Source organism: Falco rusticolus, chromosome 9, assembly GCF_015220075.1.
Source record: "Falco rusticolus isolate bFalRus1 chromosome 9, bFalRus1.pri, whole genome shotgun sequence".
Taxonomy (NCBI): domain Eukaryota; kingdom Metazoa; phylum Chordata; class Aves; order Falconiformes; family Falconidae; genus Falco; species Falco rusticolus.
In genome coordinates, this window is record NC_051195.1 from 28570646 (window position 1) to 28587508 (window position 16863).

The window sequence follows — 16863 nt, forward strand, 5'->3', positions numbered from 1 at the left end:
CGGCGGCCCGATTTCCCGCGCCCCCGCCCCCTCCGTGCCCGACCTGCCTCCGTGCACGGGCCGGCCGAGCCGGTGGCTCCGAGCGGGGCGATCCGGGCGTGTCGCGTCGGAGCTCCGGGTGCCGGCGGCCCAGCCCCACTGCGCCCGTCGAGTCCCGCGGAGCCGTCAGCGCTCAGCACCGGGGGCCTCGCCCAGCCCTGCCGGTCCCGCTTAGTGGTTTGGTTCCCCGCCCCCCCCGGTGTGATTAATCCCCCTTTCCCCCAAACAGGGGTCGCCCCGCTGCCTTACCGCCTCGGCCATTCCTGCAGCTGGCGACAAGATAAGGCCGGGCTGGGCGGCCGCCGCGCTCCGGCCCCGGTCCCGACCCCCCCGGTGACTCGGTGTCCCGGCTCCGGCCCGGTTTTGTGCGGTGCGGGAGCTCCCGCGGCGGAAAGCGGCTGCCGGTGGGCGGCAGAGCCGGCGCAAAGCGAAAGCTCGGTGCTGGCGGGGCTGCGGCGGGCCGGCGGGCCCCGAGCCGAGGGGGTTAAACCAGGAGCCTCCCCTTACCTTCAAAAAGTTAAAAATGTCTGGAGCCTGCATCTCTTAAAGGGGCGGTGCTGGCTGCAAGGAGTCTTGGCACCGGCTGCGAGAAAGGCTGGTCAGGGGCGTGAGTTCCCCTCCACCAGCACCAAAACATTGCAAAAAAAGGCAGAGCGCCCCACACTTTAGATAAGGACAATTAGCCACCAGCGAGCCCCTGCAGACAGCAAGTTAATTAGGGGTTTCCTGCTCTCCGGCATGCCCTGTCCCAGCTCCTGCCCCCCCGGGCTCTTAGCCCTGATGGCACCTGGGCTGGCTCTCATGGCCACCTTCTCGCTGCCCTCCCAGGCCGGGGACAGGAGAGCGCTGCCAGTGGAGAAACCTCCAGGTGTGAAGGGAAGAACTCTCATTCTCCTTGATGTCAACACCAAGAGCCCTGTCAGGATAATCAGTGAGAATTTCCTCTCCCTACAGCTGGACCCCTCCATCATTCATGATGGCTGGCTCGATTTCTTAAGGTAAGGCAGGAGCCCCCCGGCGCCCTCCCCACGCTGCCCGCGGGGCGCCCCGGCGGCCCCGCCGCCCAGCCCCGCCGGGCTCCGCGCTGCTGGCGGCGCTTGTTGTGACGGAGGGAGCGAGGCCATGGTTTCCATTAAGATGCACATGTTTGCAATGGAGAAAGCATTTCGGAGACTTATCAGTTATGACTGAAAAAATGTCGTGCTCCCCTCGCTCCAACAACCGCTCCTCTGCAAAAAGCACAACACGGGGCCGAGGCAGCACAGGGAAAAAAAACCCAACCAACCAAAAACAAACCAGCCCAAAAAAACCCAGCAGCAGGAACGGGGCCGCCTGCCGAGCCGAGCCTTCCCCAGGTCCCGACGGGCGGAGAGCGGGGTGCCGGCCAGGTCTTCAGAGCCCTCCGCTCCCCGGACTTCCAGCCCGGCGCGGGGGGCAGAGCTAGGCTGCAGCTGCGCTGGGCTCCACCGGCGGTGCGGAGCGGCCGCGGCCTGGAGGCGCTGGGACGGCCGGAAAGCCCTCTCCCTGCGGGGTAAGTCGGGGAGCGGGAGCGGGTCTCCCCAGCACGCCAGCTCCAAGGGTCCCTTCGGCTGCCGCCTCCGCCTCCGGGGAAGGAGCGGGGCGAGGAAGAGGGAAGGAGCGGGCGAAGCGGAGCCGGGCCGGCTCCCGCTGCCCTCCCCTCCCGTCCCCTCCCCGCTCCGCTCCCCGGCGGCTCGGCCGCCGCACGGTCCCGCGCGGCGCTGAGCGCTTCTGCCGCCGGGACGCCGCTGCACTTGTCCGGGGGGCGCCGGGGCGGGCAAGGGGGGGGGGGTGTCGGGGGGTAGCCGGGTCCTGCCGGCCTCCGGGCCACCACCGGCAGGCGGAGCGGCTCCCCGCTCCCGGGCCGCGCCGCTCGGCCGGCGCAAAGCCCCGCAGCCGGGCGCCGCTGCGGAGGTACCCGTGCGCATCGCGCCAGGCGGGGCAGCAGGGCCCGGAGAGGGCAACGGCGGCTCCCCGAAACCCCGTGGCCGCTGGTCGTCGCCGGTCCCGAGGCAGGGCGAGCCCGGCCCGGCCCGCGGCGCCCTCAGCCCGCTCTCTGCTCTCCCCAGCTCCCGGCGGCTGGTGACCCTGGCGCGGGGCCTGGCCCCCGCCTTCCTGCGCTTCGCGGGCAAGAGGACGGACTTTCTGCAGTTCCACAACGTGAAGAACCCGGCCAAGAGCCGCGGCGGGCCCGGCCCCGACTACTACCTCAAGAACTACGAGGACGGTGAGCTCCGGGGCCGGGGCGGGGGGCGGGCGCGGCGGCGGGGGGCTGCGGGCGCCGGGCGGTCCCGCTCCGCCTGCCCCGCGCTCCCCGTGCCCCGGCGGGGCCGTGCCGCGCCCGGGCTGTGCTACTGCCAGGCACCGGGCAGGGGAGCCTCCCCCGAACCCTTCCCTTCCTGAACGGGGGGAGCCGGGGAGATCGGCGGAGCCCGTCCGCCCGTTGCCGGTGGATCCGGCGGACGCCGACCCCCGGGAACAAAAGGCCGGCCCCGGGGAGCGGAGCTTTTCGTGTCCCACCGCTCGCTCCGCCGCACCCGCCGGCTCCCTCCGCTCCCAAGCCCCGAGCGGGCACCGTCGGGCGCAGCGGGGGCTTTGCCGCGGCTCCTGCCGGGGACCGGGCACCGCGGCCCCGGGATGGGGCTCTCTTCTCCCCGGGGCCCGGTACCGTGCCGCGTTCCGCCTCCCACCGGGCGCGGGCGCGGCTGGGCCGCTCGGTCCCCGCCGGTGGGTGCCCGGACGAGGCTGCTCGCTCCTCGGGGGCTCTGCCATCGCAGATCGTGCCGACAGCCGCCGCCTGGCCCACGGCTTTCTGCTGCTCCCCTCCTGCCCGCGCCTCTGCCCGCCTCCCCAGGGCTCCGCAGCTGCACAAAAGGCTTTCCGCACCTTTTGCGGCCCTTAATTCACACAAAGAAACTTCGTAGAATAGTCAGGGCCAAGTGTCTCTCCTAAGGCATTTATTTTAAAAAGCAGAAGATCATGTCCGCATGCAAGAATTTATCGATTTTTCTCTCTTGCTTGTTTTTTTTTTTTCCCAAAAACCATTTTCCCCCTTACTTAACATCTTACAAAAATTAGTTGAAGATATTTCCATAAGTAATTTTGAAGGCCAATTAATGCCAGACATATCCCAATGGGCAGATCTGTGGAACAGAGGAAGTTTTGCAGAGATCTAGTCAGCAGTACAGGGCTGAATGGAAAAAGCAGATGCATTTGCCAGTTTTCTGATGGCTCTTGCTCCCGCTGTTCCCCCATGTAACATCTGATCTCACTGAGATGAATGTCCCTCTATTCCCACACGCAGGCAGGTGGGTAAGTTTGTGTGCTCCATCTTTCTCTTGGTCTCCTAATTGGAGCAATCCTGATGTTATTCCCTGTTTTTCTTGTAACAAATCTCAGGCGAAGGGTTTGTTGTAAGCTCTGCCTACTGAGAAGCACTTTGGGAGAGAATGCTGACCAAACCTGCCGCAGCCACCTTGAACAGAAGAAATTAAGTGTAGTGCATAAAATTGTGGATGGGACTCATACGAAACATTTGTAGGAATAAATTTTCCCACTTTCAATATTTCAACAGCTTGCAGGAGAGAACTTACACTTATTAAATGTCTTCACAACAGCTTTCATGTTAGGAAGGACTGCAAGCTTTTGGCTTCTTTCAGTTTTCCTCGTGGCAATAAAGTTGAAATGTAGCAGCCCTTCAAAATGAAGCTTTTCATAGAAGTTGTAACCACAGGTCTTAACTTTTCATCACTTAAATGTGGAACAGAACCATTGCGAATGTGGGTGAGGGAAGGAGGGGACACATGTGGTGTGTATCAAGCATCGGTGTAAATCAGAAAGGTGTGGCAAAAGGGATTTCCTGCCTGGAAGCAAAGCTTTCGTATTTGTTAAGATCTGTGTGCAAACTCCAGGGCTAGAGTTGCTAGTAGCTTGCATCTTTTTGTGCTGAGACTGTACTGAGTGCTTCACTAGAGGGATCCAGTTCTCCAAAATGAAATCCTGATGCCACTGCAACTTGCTGCCCTGCTGTACTGGATCTGAGTGGCCATCTTCTCCTTTTGGAGCATTGGTCTGGTTTTTGTTCCTTCATCTGTGGCTTGCCTGGGACCTGCCTGGGATCAGGGCATGCGCAAACATGCAAGCAGATGTCCTTGCTGCGAAGAACTTACAGCCTGGGCAGACAGCACAGAAAAAAGATGGCAATCAGCACCTGAGTGTGGGGGAAGCCAGCAAGCATCCTGCTAGGTACCCTTCCTCCTCCCCGAGTTATCTGGTGTGGTTGGGGTTGTTTTCCACATCTGTGGGCTTTTGTATGTCCAGCATCTATTTTCTGAAATTTCTTGTCTAAGCTTTAGTGGCACAGGACTGAGGAAGAAAATGGGGGGCTCCGTTAGTTAAAAAAGAAAATCATTAAAAGAGAATTTTCTAAGTCTTACGCATCACCTTAGTGATTTTCAGTGAATGACAAGGTTAGGTTGGTGTTTTTTGGCTTCAAGTGTTTGTCTGTTTGCCGGGTGGGTGCACACAGACTCCAGGCCTGTGGCCCCAGCCCCTGGGCTATTTTTGCAGCCCCAGCGGGTGTTCCTGAGCCTCATGTTCCCATGTAGCCTGCACGTAGATGGGGAGGGAAGGGCACATCTTATGTTCCTCTCAGCTGCAGCAATTCAATAGCATGCAGGACTGAGAGGTGAAGGGCATGTGTACAAGACTGCTCAGAACTGCAGTTAGTAGCAAGTAACTCTGTGAGTAGTTGTTCACATCACAGGCAGCTGCACTCCTCTGCATGCTCATAGGCCACCCCACTGTGGCCATCTCAGGCATTCAGATGGGCAGCAGCAGCAACAGGACTGCTTTGCAGCATCCTTTATGAGTCCTCTGCCCTGTGACCACGCTTGCTGGAGTTTGAGTGAATGTCTGTGCAGGGATCTTTGCGCTGTAAATCCTCCTCTGTTACCCCATTGCCCTCCAGATCAGTTATTCCTTGCTGCTGCCTTTGATGGTCTTTTCTATCTCTGCCTCCACCTTCCTGATGATTGGACCTCCTCAGAGATTCGCCCTACTCTTTCCCTTCTGTTTAAAATTATATTGATTTCCCTTTCAAACTGTTACAGCCATGCATAAGTCCACCTTCTGAAAATTGTCTTTACCTAGACAGGTATCCAAAGGTAGGATTCCCCAACCCATCTTTTTCCTCTCCTTTCCTCCACAGAGAGCATGGGTACTCTCTGAGGGTTTATAGAGGTTACTTTTGACTTTTATCTAAAATGTACTTCATTTTTCTGAAATGAGGTGTTTCCTTTAGGCTTCAGGGTCATTCTTTTCTTGTACAAATTCTTCCTGGAAGCACAGACCTGGAAGTATTGTGTAATACCAGGTGTGTATGGCATCTTTCCTTTGTAACTCAGAACAGCCTCACCCCAGTCCAGACCAGTCATGTCTGGGCAGTAAAGGTAATGAAGTGGTGAGTGATCTGTGGTGGCAGCCTGTGAATGCCCATGAAGAAGGTGCATGTGGCAACTTGTTTCAGCACTGCGTATAAAGCTGGCCCAGCAATTTCATCACCTGGTGGCAGATTTGTCCGTACCTGACAGAGCAATTTGTAAAAGTGGTTGCCTATGATGAACGGTTCAGGTGAGCCATAGGGTATGCAGTTGCTGTTGTTGGCAGCATTCCTATATGTGCCTGCTGAAGTCTGCTAAATATTAGAAGGTCGTCTAACTAATTTGTTATTTTAACACCCCTGTCTATAGTGTGCACCAGGGGGCTGCCATCCTGTGCAGCCCCTACTTTGCGTGGTCAGCCCTGGAGTCCACCCTACTTGGGTATGGCACTGGCCAGCCTCAGGTCTGTTAGAGAATCAGTTTAATGTATGTCAAGCTCTGTGGTACCAGGAGGTGGGGCTGTGCCAGAGACTTTTTGGCATTTGATGATCAAGAGGTGTAACTTTTTTAGCCTGAGAGACTTTTCTCTCCCTTACATGGTGTTTCTCTGTATGTGCCCTGCTGAGTTTTTCTTCACCAGCTGTGCTAAGAGTTGTGTTTTATTATCTCCTGCCATAGGCACATGTGATCCCTGGGCAGGTACCAAGGTGTAAGGTCTCATGCTTTGTAGTAGACATGCTTCTCCTTTTGCTGTTGGATTGCATACCAAGCAATCTGTTTGGCCTGTCCTTTCAACTGCCTCACACGTGCCAAGGAGCAGCTGGGTCTGAGGAATGGGACAATAAGATACATTGGTCTCCAGGAAAACAGGCTTGGCTTGAGCAGCTGCTTTTTGGAGCAAACGCACAGTGTTGCCTGTTTGCTGTAGATGCCGGTACAAAAACCAAACTCTGAAGTTTGGTTTGATAAAATCTGATTCACGTGCTGCCCTGACGTTTGGTGTTGGGGTGTCACGTGTGGTGTGGAGATCTGGTGTTAGTTCAGCAAGGGATGATGCAGGTGCTGCCTCGGTGCTTGAACCTAGAGCCCATTTCAGAAGCTCTCTGCTGGTGGTACGGCATGAGTTTGGTGGGATGATGTGGAACCTCCTCATCCGCAAGGCAGTCTTCAACTGCCTCTCATCTTGAAGCCACACAGACCAGCCTTGGACAACCTGTGGAGGTATAAACATTGCTTAGAATTTCCCCCTGTGCATATGTGCTGTGAAGGGAAACTCAAGGGAAAAAGCTACTCATAGCTGGAGTTCTTCAAAATGTATTGACCCAAATGCACAGCTGCTCCATCCTGTCCCTCAGGCTTTGTGTAGCCTATTGGGATTGTGTGGCTGAGACCAAAGGACATTTACCACACACAGCCAGTACGGCCCTGTGTGGGTCATGGGAGAGAGAGGGGAAGGGGAGCACATATGCACACTGTAGGTAGTGCGTCAGAAAAGTTTCTGAGCTGAAGTGCATATGGACAACACATTTCAAAAACACTCTTTTAATTGCTGGTAACTTACTTCCTTCTATTCTATCTCCTTTTTTGGAGAGGATACTGGGCATCTGGAAAAATAGCCAATTACCACAAAAAAATGGAAAAATACATGTTTCTTAAGCCTTCCATACTAGTCTGCAGATTCTGCTATATAGCGTGGGAAACTTCACACTGTGCTGTGTAATCCTGGCACAGATTTTCTGGGTGTCCTTTCCATCTGGGATCCATTCCTTCAGATGCCTTCAGGTACCTGGCACTGCATCTGAACCTCAAGATTTGTGCAGCAGGGGGAATGTCATTTCACCCTTGCTCAGTCTGTATTGCACAGGGAGCTTCTAGGATGCTGTGCTTTTAGAGTATGTGCGAGGATGTAAGTAATTGAGTGGAAAGCTAGATAATAATCTGCTAAATGATCAGAGGATTCTTTTATATGTATGTGGGATTGCACAGAGGCTGGAGCTGACCTCAGTCAGGGCTGCTGCTCCCACTCTTCTGTCCCTTCTGGCATATTTGTGCCCTCTCCTATATGCCTGGAGCCTGAGTTTACATGGTGAGTCAGTTCGGAGAACTCAGCTGGCCAAAACCTGGTGGTGGAGAGATGATTGCACTTCAGCTTATTCAGCCGCCTAAACTGATTAATGGTGTGTGACCAGGAAGGTGTAGAGGACAGTGTTGGGAAAGGAAAGCCTGCAGTGAAAGGTGGCACTGCAGCAGCCTTAGCCTTGGTCAGATTAAATCCTGCAAAACTCTGTCCTGAAGGTGGTGAAGCTCATCTCTTGGTTCTCTGCCACCAAAAAGGTTGTTCCCCATGCCTTCTTTTTGCGCTGCTCTGTGTTCTGCTGCTTTCCTTGTGTTGGCTCTGGCACATTTCTGATCCTCTGCTAAGCCAGCAGAAAACCAATTAAGGAAAAAAAGGCAACTGTTTTACTGTGCATTTAGTGAGCAGGATTGTGAGGGTCGTCGTGGGGTATGAGGATAGCAGAGCCAGAGCAAGGGAGGGCTATTGCCATGTGGCTGGGACTGCCCCTTTGGCTCTGCCAGCTCATAAAACTTTTCAGCAGATGTTTCTGAATGACGAACCATGCTATTGTGCCAGTGAAAATGAACAAACAAGTTTTCCTTCATTTGAGGAATAGCCTTCTGTTTCTGGTCACCCAGAGCCCCCTTTTTGTCTGCCTAAGCACCCCTCAACAGTTTAGACATCTGTCCTTTCAGAGCTTGCAGAGGGAACAGTTGTTTTCATCCTTCAAGTGTTTAGAATGCGGCTCCTTTGGGAGGGCTGCAGCATTTCAGACTTTGCAAGCACTCAGTCCCTGTGGCCAGTACATCCTCTGATGCCCTTTGGTTTTCTGGGATTTGCCAGACCAGAGGTTGCTTAGCACATGGCATGAGCTCTGAGGCAGCCCTCCTGCTCCCTAGTTCCCAGGGACCATGCCTGCAGCGGAGGAGCTGCAACCTGCTCTGCCGAGCAGGGATTTCTGTGTAACAAGCTCCAGTGCTTAGCTGTTTCCTCAGAAATTAAAAAAAAAAAAAAGGCTACAGAAATCACCTTACACAAGGTAAGGGAGATCCCGCCTATGCTGGAGATACTTCCAAAGATTGTCTGTTTACCTCCATTTTTTCTTTTTAAATTTCAAACCGTTTTGGTAGAATCATGCATGAATTTTTTTTTTAATAACTGCAGAAAATGGTGCAATCAAACGATTAGATCCTGATTTGTTAGCTATTTGCTGGCATATGGGTGAGATGAAAGATTTCTATGGTTATATGTTTGATGGTTTATAACAAACATGCTAAATTCTCTAAAAAAATTACATACTTTTGCTAGTTCCACGCTTCTTTCTATGCTACCTCCTCTTCTTATGAACTGAGTCATGCAAAGTTTCATGCACAGGGGAAATGAGTGTGACTTTTCATATACAGCTATAGATTCTAAATAGTTGCCATTAAGGGAAAATGTTTTGAATTTATTATGGATTGGTCTCTGAATACATTTAGGGAAGTAAAAAATGAATCTAATGTTAGGAATATTAGAAAAGAATTGGAGAAACTAATTGAGAACATTCTTATGCTATAAGCAAACTAGGTGATAGCTTACTAATCAGTGTAAAGAATATATATGTATAGAATGGGGTGATGGAAGTGATCAAAGTCACAGCTTTCAGTCATCCAGATTGGTTTTTTTTTAAGCTTGGAAAAAATAACTGACAATATGATAAGTGCTGTGAACTCAGTGATACACGGAGGCAATTGGGGAATGATTATTTCCTTGTTTTCATGACACAAGAAATAGGGAGCATCCAGTGGAATTGTTTCATATAAAACAAACAAATATATAATTATTTATATATATATATAGTGGGAAATAAGTTGTGGAACTCATTATCAGGGAATTTTTCCCAGCTAAAGGAAAGGAATGCCACTAATGTGTCAGAAATTCACCTGCTGAAGACAGACATGATGAGGATGCAGTTGCTGGCTTCAGATATCTTCAGGCTTTCTAACTAGAAGCTATGTTCCCAATTTCAGTCACTGGGCATTTTATAAGAACTGCAGCAGGCAAATCTGGTTTTAAAAGCATTTTTAAATGTGTTGATTTAAAAAAGTAGGTATTTTAGAAGTTTGGCAACCTGCAATTCATGAGTTTTGCCTGTGGCCCATTGAACATCTGTCTAGCTTCTGCACCAACACCATTTACTAATATTCCAAATTTTTAGTAAGAATATTGGGGTTTTGTTAACATAAAATAGTTTTTTCCTTTCAAATCCACTTTCTAAGACCAGAAAGCTGAAGCAAACAGTCTCATTAGGAGGGTGGGCAAACTCAGCTTGTTCTGGTGTTGTGACAGTGGTGACGGTGGCTGTAGCTGGAGTGGCGATGACTGTGGGCAGCGCTCACTTTCACACACACATGGAAAGATAACTGACTTCTCAGCCTTCCATCGTGCATCCCTTTGACCATAACCATAACCCTCTTCCCTGTGCACATAAACCTGGGTCTGTGTCCTCCTCCTCCCATCTTCCAGCTGATGAACCGCGATAACCTGTGTGTGCTCTGTGACTCCAGTGACATGTGGCAGGGGGTTGCCTGTGGGCAGGTGGTGGCAGCTCGCTCTGTGGGTCAGGGACACCCTCCGAGCTGTCTCCCTGCGCTGTGCGCCATCCTGGACGTTTCACAGCTTGGGAGCTCTCTGGCCTGATACTGGTACGGTGGGAAATGGTTAGTGCAACACCTTGGTGCAGGTGACTCCCCGAAAGGAACTGCTAGAGCTCAGCTAGTCCTGGGATGGACATCTTGCCCTGGGCTGGGACTGCTGTGCTTGTGTCGCCCCGAGGGGTATTTTCTAACTTGTTCTTCGAAATTTCCCTTGTTGAACTGGGTGACCTCCATAGGCGGCATGCTGGCAAGCTCTGGAGGTCTGCGGGTCCCACGGCAGGACGGAGAAACGTGCAGGCAACTCGGCACCGAAGCGGCCTTTGCCAATCGGCACCCTCCGCCCCGGGCCGGCGGGGCAGAGCTCTTGCCGGGCGGGGCAGAGCTCTTGCCGCTGCCGGCGCCGCAGCCGCTCCCGGCAGGGCTGGGGCCCAAGGCGGGTGCCCCCCCCCCCTCCCCCCCGCCGCCGGGATTTCCTCGCCGTGCGCCGGTGTGTCCCGGCAGCCGCAGCTCACCTGACCGCCACACGGGTGTGCTCCCGCCATACCGCACGGCGTCTGCCGGCCCGGCCCCGCGGGCCCCGCGCCGCCGCCGGGCCGCCCCGGAGCGCCGCGCCGCCGGGGGTCCGCCCGGCCGTGCCGCCGCCGCGGGAGGCTGAGCTGGCCAGGGTACTGACCCGGCACGGCACGGCACGGCCCCGGCACGGCCCCGGCCCCGCTCGGCGCAGGGCTCGGCCCCTGCCGGCTTTGGAAACCATTTGGCATCCTCTGGGGCTCCCACATCTGGAGTTCTTCTCTCGCACTTCTGGCAAGGGCTGCCTGGGCTCGTGTTTTGCTGGGCAGTTTCTATTTTTTTGTTTTCACCGCCGTTCAGGAAGGCGGCGAGTGTCCTTCTGCCGGAGCCCCTGCTCGGGGGCTGCCCTGCCCACCGCCTCCTGGGGCACCTTGCTCCTCGGGCCTTTCTCTTTGCTATCTCATCCTTGAAGATCTGCGGGCTGCGAGCTCCTTGCTGGCTGTTTCCCTTGGGTTGCTCTTGCTGAGCTTTCCCTTGAGGCTCCAGAAGCTGCAGCCTGCCGCCCCTCTTCCCCCGGTGCTGCTGGTTCAGGAGAGTGGTGCGGAGGTGCCGTTGCCTCCTCCCCTGCACCAAGCACAGCCTGGTGGGGTCTGGATGTCCGGGCACTGAGTTCTTGGGGGAGCTCCATACCCCAGACGTCAGCCCTGCGTTTAAGCTGGAGCTACAAGGAATGTGGGCTCCACCTCCATTTTTAGGTCTTGCACAAGTTCCTTGGGTCCTTCATCGATCTGAGAAGCCAGGACCTTGCGTCTGCTTCCTGAGTGCCTGCAGTGGCAGCTCTCTGAGCACCCCGTGAAGGTGACTGCCGGAGTGCCCCCACTTTCTGTGCCCTGCAGGCCTGCTCCCCAACTCTCCCAGGGAGAGTCATTTGTCTGAATGTGACCTGACTTCCTTGTGCTAATCCCTGTCATGACAGCTCCATCACTGAACGACAGGACTCTGAATACTGCTTCTGCTCCTCATTCCTGGGCCGGGTCCCCTGGGCCTGCCTGTTGTCCCCAGACCCTGCTGACAGCACGCACCCCTTGCCCAGCCACGTGTTCTCTGTGACCGTGGTCCCTGAGGAGGGAGGCAGGGGTGTCGCACGGGACCCGCTGCCACGTCCCCTTGCACTCTCCAAGGTGCTGTCCTGGCCCCTCTCCAGGAGGGCAGGGACCCTGGTCCTGGGCCCATGGTTCCTCCACATGGCTCCACGTTGGCTCTGGTTTGGGTTTTAGCAGCCCTCCATCCCTTTTAGGAAACAACCTTGTTTTGACCCAGCCTGGACTCCTTTAAGTGGTTTGAAGAGAATTGGAGATGGTGTATTGACCATCTGGTTTCAAACCTCAGTCTTGTTCAGATGTGTTTTCCTCCATTTTGCCTTGGGGCTTTGGGGGGGTGTACACCAGTTGCGTTCAGTCCTGTAGAAAAGAAAATCCATCACCTGGGAAGGTGAATGACCATTCGTGAGCTCTGGGTGACACCAGTGGCCTTTGTGCTGTGGGAGAGTGATAAGACTGTGTTTCTCAGTCTTCAGTTTTCCAAATATCTCACACAAAAGGGGTTCAGGATTGTATCATTCATTAGTTGGGCAGGGTTTGGATAGGCCTAAATCTTACCCAGTGTCTACCTAGGAGGTTGTGCACCAAAAGCACGTGGTTGGGGGGTGCTCATTATCTGCCCTTTATTCCTTCCTCTTGCTCCATCTCATCTCTCCACATTGAAGCCCCTGTGCTGTATGTGGAAATATGGAGCCATATTTTCATGCTAGCTGGATGCTGCCCTATCTCTACTCCTGAGCATGTTAGCTGTGGGTGGAGGAGGGAGCTCATGACCCTGACTACAGACCACAGGTGCTTTAATGACGTTACTGTTCTGACAAGTCTTTTTTTAGGCAGGTTTTAGAGAAGCTGTGTTAATCCCAAACTATGTAGTAAAGAAACGGACAGAGCACAACCTGGGCAAGACAAGTATAGTGACTCTATAGGAAACTAGGATGAGGCTCAGAGACAGGAGGATAATGTGGCTTCCAGCCTCCACCTCACCTTTGGAGGGGGGTTCCCTGCTAGGGCCCAAGACAGAGCAGAGCTCTGAACCTAGGTTTGCTGAACCTGGGATTTGACACCTTGAATGACAGGAGCATGACTACTGGAAACAACTTGTGTTCCTTGATATGCATAACAATAATGGAGCTGGAGAGTGCATGTGGAGCAAGATGTGACTCTCTTCAGACAATAAGCTCCTTCAGAAACTTCTAGCTAGATGGGAATTAAACCAAGCAAAGCGCAGCCTCGTGATGCAAAGGGTGACCTCATACAATGTGATGGAAGAACTCCAGCTTCCATCCTTCCTTATCAGTGCTGGCTGGCTAAGATTTTGTAAGAATTAGACACAGCATATGGTGCCTGTGGATCTGAGCATGTTACAGAGTTTATTAAACCCAGAAAAGGACCTTGCAAGGACTAGTTTGCACCATTCCCCTCCTATTTAGACTGAACACATCTTACTTGATTCTTGTTCTACCCTGCTTCCTCCATCTTTCTATTTCCCTAGCAGGTGAGTAGTTCTAGGAGAGGGAGTATAATATTCTTATTTCAAAATATGACTTATAAAATGCTCTTATGAAGAAAAACCAGTTGTTAGATAATTGACCTGCCTCCTGAATTGAATGTCAGGAATTAGAAGGGTATAGACACCGGTTCAAAGATTTGTAAGCCATGCTGACCTAACTCTAGCTGTGATGGCTGCAGTGAGGATGAACAAGGTGAGAACAAGCCTCCTTCATCACCTCTTCGACAGACAAGGGTAGATGGAAGCCAGGGGTCACCAGAATGGGATTTAGTGTTTTATCATTATTTAGTGTCAAACACACCAGTAACAAGGTTGTAACATAAATGCTGGGAGACTTTTGCACTTTCCTGCAAGAGAGCGGTCATCATTGTAGGAGCTCAGCTGCTGGGCAGGTGAAGGCTGGAAGGGGCAGTAGGCTCTGTAAGCATGTTGAAGTCAGTGACTTGAGCTTTCTGTGGAAGAAAAGGAGACTTGAGCAGAGACGGTTCATTGGATAGGTGGATCTGAGGGGTTTGGACCCTTTTTTTGGGTTGCTCGTGCTGAGTGATGGTTGTGTGGCTGTCATGTTGGCTGGTGCTGATCCAAGCATCTGGTTAAAATAAAAGCTGAGGTTTGGCCATCTCCCTTTTTTCTTTCCCTTTTGCTGTAGACATTGTTCGCAGCGACATTGCCCTGGATAAGCAGAAAGGCTGTAAGATCGCCCAGCATCCTGACATAATGTTGGAGCTACAGAGGGAAAAGGCAGCTCAGATGCACTTGGTTTTGTTAAAGGAGCAGTTTTCAAACACATACAGCAACCTCACGTTAACAGGTAAGGCTGCAAGACCAGCTCTGGAGCCAGGAGATGGGGCTAGTTCTTGCTAACTCACAGGTGTGTCGGGTGCTTCACCTCTCTATGAATCAGCATCTCTCTGGCTGCCTCTGTTTCCTACCAAGATTACTGGGTGCTGGGAGGGAAAGGACCTGCAGGAGCTTGTGGTGGACTCATAAGGCCTCTGTGGCTGGCACCTACGCAGACACTCCAGATTTGGTGCCCCTGGACAGAATGTTTTCTACAGCCTGACCTAAGCAGAATACCACAGCACGTGAAGTGCTGGAGAAATCTCCCTGCTAACAGTTCACGTTGATGGGGCTGCAGCAATTACTAAATTTGGAGTCCTTTAAGCTGCAGCTGATTTTTTTTTCTTTCCAGAGCATGCACTTTGTGTGAACCCAGTAAATATTAAAGAGCAAATATAAAGGGATAATGGCCCAGACAGAGATGAGAGGATACTCTTTTTCTGGCAACTGTTTGTATTATCCAGGGAACAGAATCTCGAAGGATGGAGGACACTGCCACACTTTGGATACACATTTAATGGTGCTTATAAAGGACTGATGTCTTCAGGCAGTGAGTGGGCAGAAGGACGGGATCCCAGCAGCCATGAGTGTCCTTTCATAGCTGTTCTCCTTATCGCTACAGCTGGATGAGCCACAGACGATGGGAAGGAGGAAGAGACTAATAAATCAAACAAGATCCCCTTCTCCTCTTGCTGGGTCCCTTTCCTGTGAAAGGCAGGGAGGCATACAATTTTTGTGAGAGGGAGGGCCCTGTGCTCTGGCTAGGGAGGAGATGGCAAGCCCCATGGTGGCCCTCCCCTGCTGCTGGGCTGGGAGAGGCAAGTGGGTCCTGGGCAATCTCCTCCCCCACCCTGTCTGCTGTCCAGCCTCTGCCTTGAAGCCAACATGGGTCTTCGTCCTCACCAGTGCAGCAGTGAGCTCTGGCTCTCCTGGGGACATCAGTTGTGCTGGACCTCTGGGGGACCCACAGAGGTGGGACGACGATACCAGGGCTGGCAGAGGGCTTAGCCCAGGGGCCAGTGGGCATCGGGGCCACGAGTGTGGCTTAATTGCATCATTCCTGAGTGCAGAGTATTTAAATGGGATCCTCAAGAGCCATTCCTCATTCTCTGTAACGTAATCCACTTGGCTGTTTATTCCCAGTACAACTGCTGGAATCAACATTGTCAGCTTTTCCCCTGACAACTTGCTTACTTTCCACTAAACAAACTTCCCTCGAGAAGAGAAGCTGCTCTCCCCTATCCTCCTTCTCTCACTGCTTCAAAAGCTCCCCAGCATTGCTCACATTTTTAACAGAACCTGCAGAGCAGAGGTGCTACCTGGTTATCAGCTCAGCTCTTAGCCTTTCCAAGTGTGTTTACAAGATAGTTCAGAAGGTTTTAGCTCTGACTCTCCAGGGGAGAGAGAACAACTTCACTGGAATACTACCCAAAGAACTATTTTAATGTCCTTTAACTCCCTTTGAATGTGAGCAGAGCAACTTCGTAATTGTTATGAAGTTTAATCTTTTATTTCATAGACGTAGTCTGAGAACATGGACTCTAGACAGCTAAGCATAATATTTAACTGGAACTCTACTAACTTGTGTAAATATTTCCCTTCTCTGTGATGGATCTGGTGTTTGGGGTGGGCAGAGGGGATTGTACATCTGTTGCAGCAGGGCATTCCTTACCTTCAAAATTCAATCAGCCAGAGTTTGCTTGAGGACTTCTTTTTGCTCTGCACAGTGGTTTTGTACAGTGCTGTAGGGAGTCCCCAGGTTGTGAGGTGAGGTGCAGGAGCAAGGATCCAGATCTGGCTTAGGGAGGGACAGTCAAGGACTGAGTTTGCAGGGACAGAGTACCTGGGGGATCCCTGAGAACTGTGTTTCCTCCTGGAGGTCTGTATCCAGGAGTCACCTGGCCTCATGCAGCGTATGTACTGCGGATGACCCTCAGCACTCAGTGTCCAACCTAGACTGGGAGAATATTCAACTCCATGCCTCTGTGTAAGAGGGGATCCTACTACTGCTAGTTCCTACAGCACTTTAATTGTACCAAAGAAATGTAAATGGAGTATCTTGCCCAAAGTCATGTGGTAATAAAGGTGCTTTACAATGGGATAACTACTGTAGGAGAACTTGGGAGTAGGAATAGCACCGTGAGGCATCTTTATTCCCCTGCTACTACCACTGTAGTGATTTGGACAAAGAGTCTCCTTCTCTTCCTCCTCCTCCCATATGACATAGTTATACAAACAGCTTGAAAGAGTATAGATCAGGCCTCCCACGCTGCCTGCAAGTGTTGGCAAATGATATTGCCATCAAACTTTCATGGAGTTTCCTATGGCTTTAAGAATGAAAGCTCTTTGAGTGCAGGGAGTGTGATTCTGCAGTCCCTGTGGCATCAGTGTAAATCGTTTTTTTTTTTTCAAATCTATTCACCAGTTGCACATGGTTCCCAGTGTGCTCCTTATCTCGGTGATCAGGCAGGGTTGTGGTTTTGCACTGGGATTTCAGCTGCTCCCAGCAGCAGGTACCTCCAAGGTAAGAGGGTGTCTTAAAATGAAATGTGTTTTTTTGTGCTAAGACACAACTGAGACTGAGTGAAACCAGGCAGTGTTTCTGGCTCTTATTCCTTCAGGAGCACATGTTAGACTGGCTTAGGCCACTTTGGTTTCTCTAAGCAAGTATGAGCTTTCCTTAGCTCCCGTCTGCAGGCTTTCCCTTGCATCTTGCATTTGCTTTTTGTACGCGATCTTTCTAGACTTACTGAGCCTGCCTCACTGAGATCAG

The 16863-nt window shown here is 52.5% G+C and overlaps 1 protein-coding gene across 1 annotated transcript in view; it reads left to right on the top strand.

Moving 5' to 3' along the window:
* The first annotated feature begins 291 nt into the window (after positions 1-291).
* The window catches only part of HPSE2 (heparanase 2 (inactive)), a 112444-nt gene continuing 95872 nt past the window's right edge, over positions 292-16863 (top strand). The window contains exons 1-3 of the mRNA XM_037399801.1: positions 292-1037; positions 2127-2284; positions 13900-14061. Coding sequence (XP_037255698.1) covers positions 778-1037; positions 2127-2284; positions 13900-14061 — 580 coding nt within the window. The 5' untranslated portion in view covers positions 292-777. The remainder of the gene's footprint in view (positions 1038-2126; positions 2285-13899; positions 14062-16863) is intronic.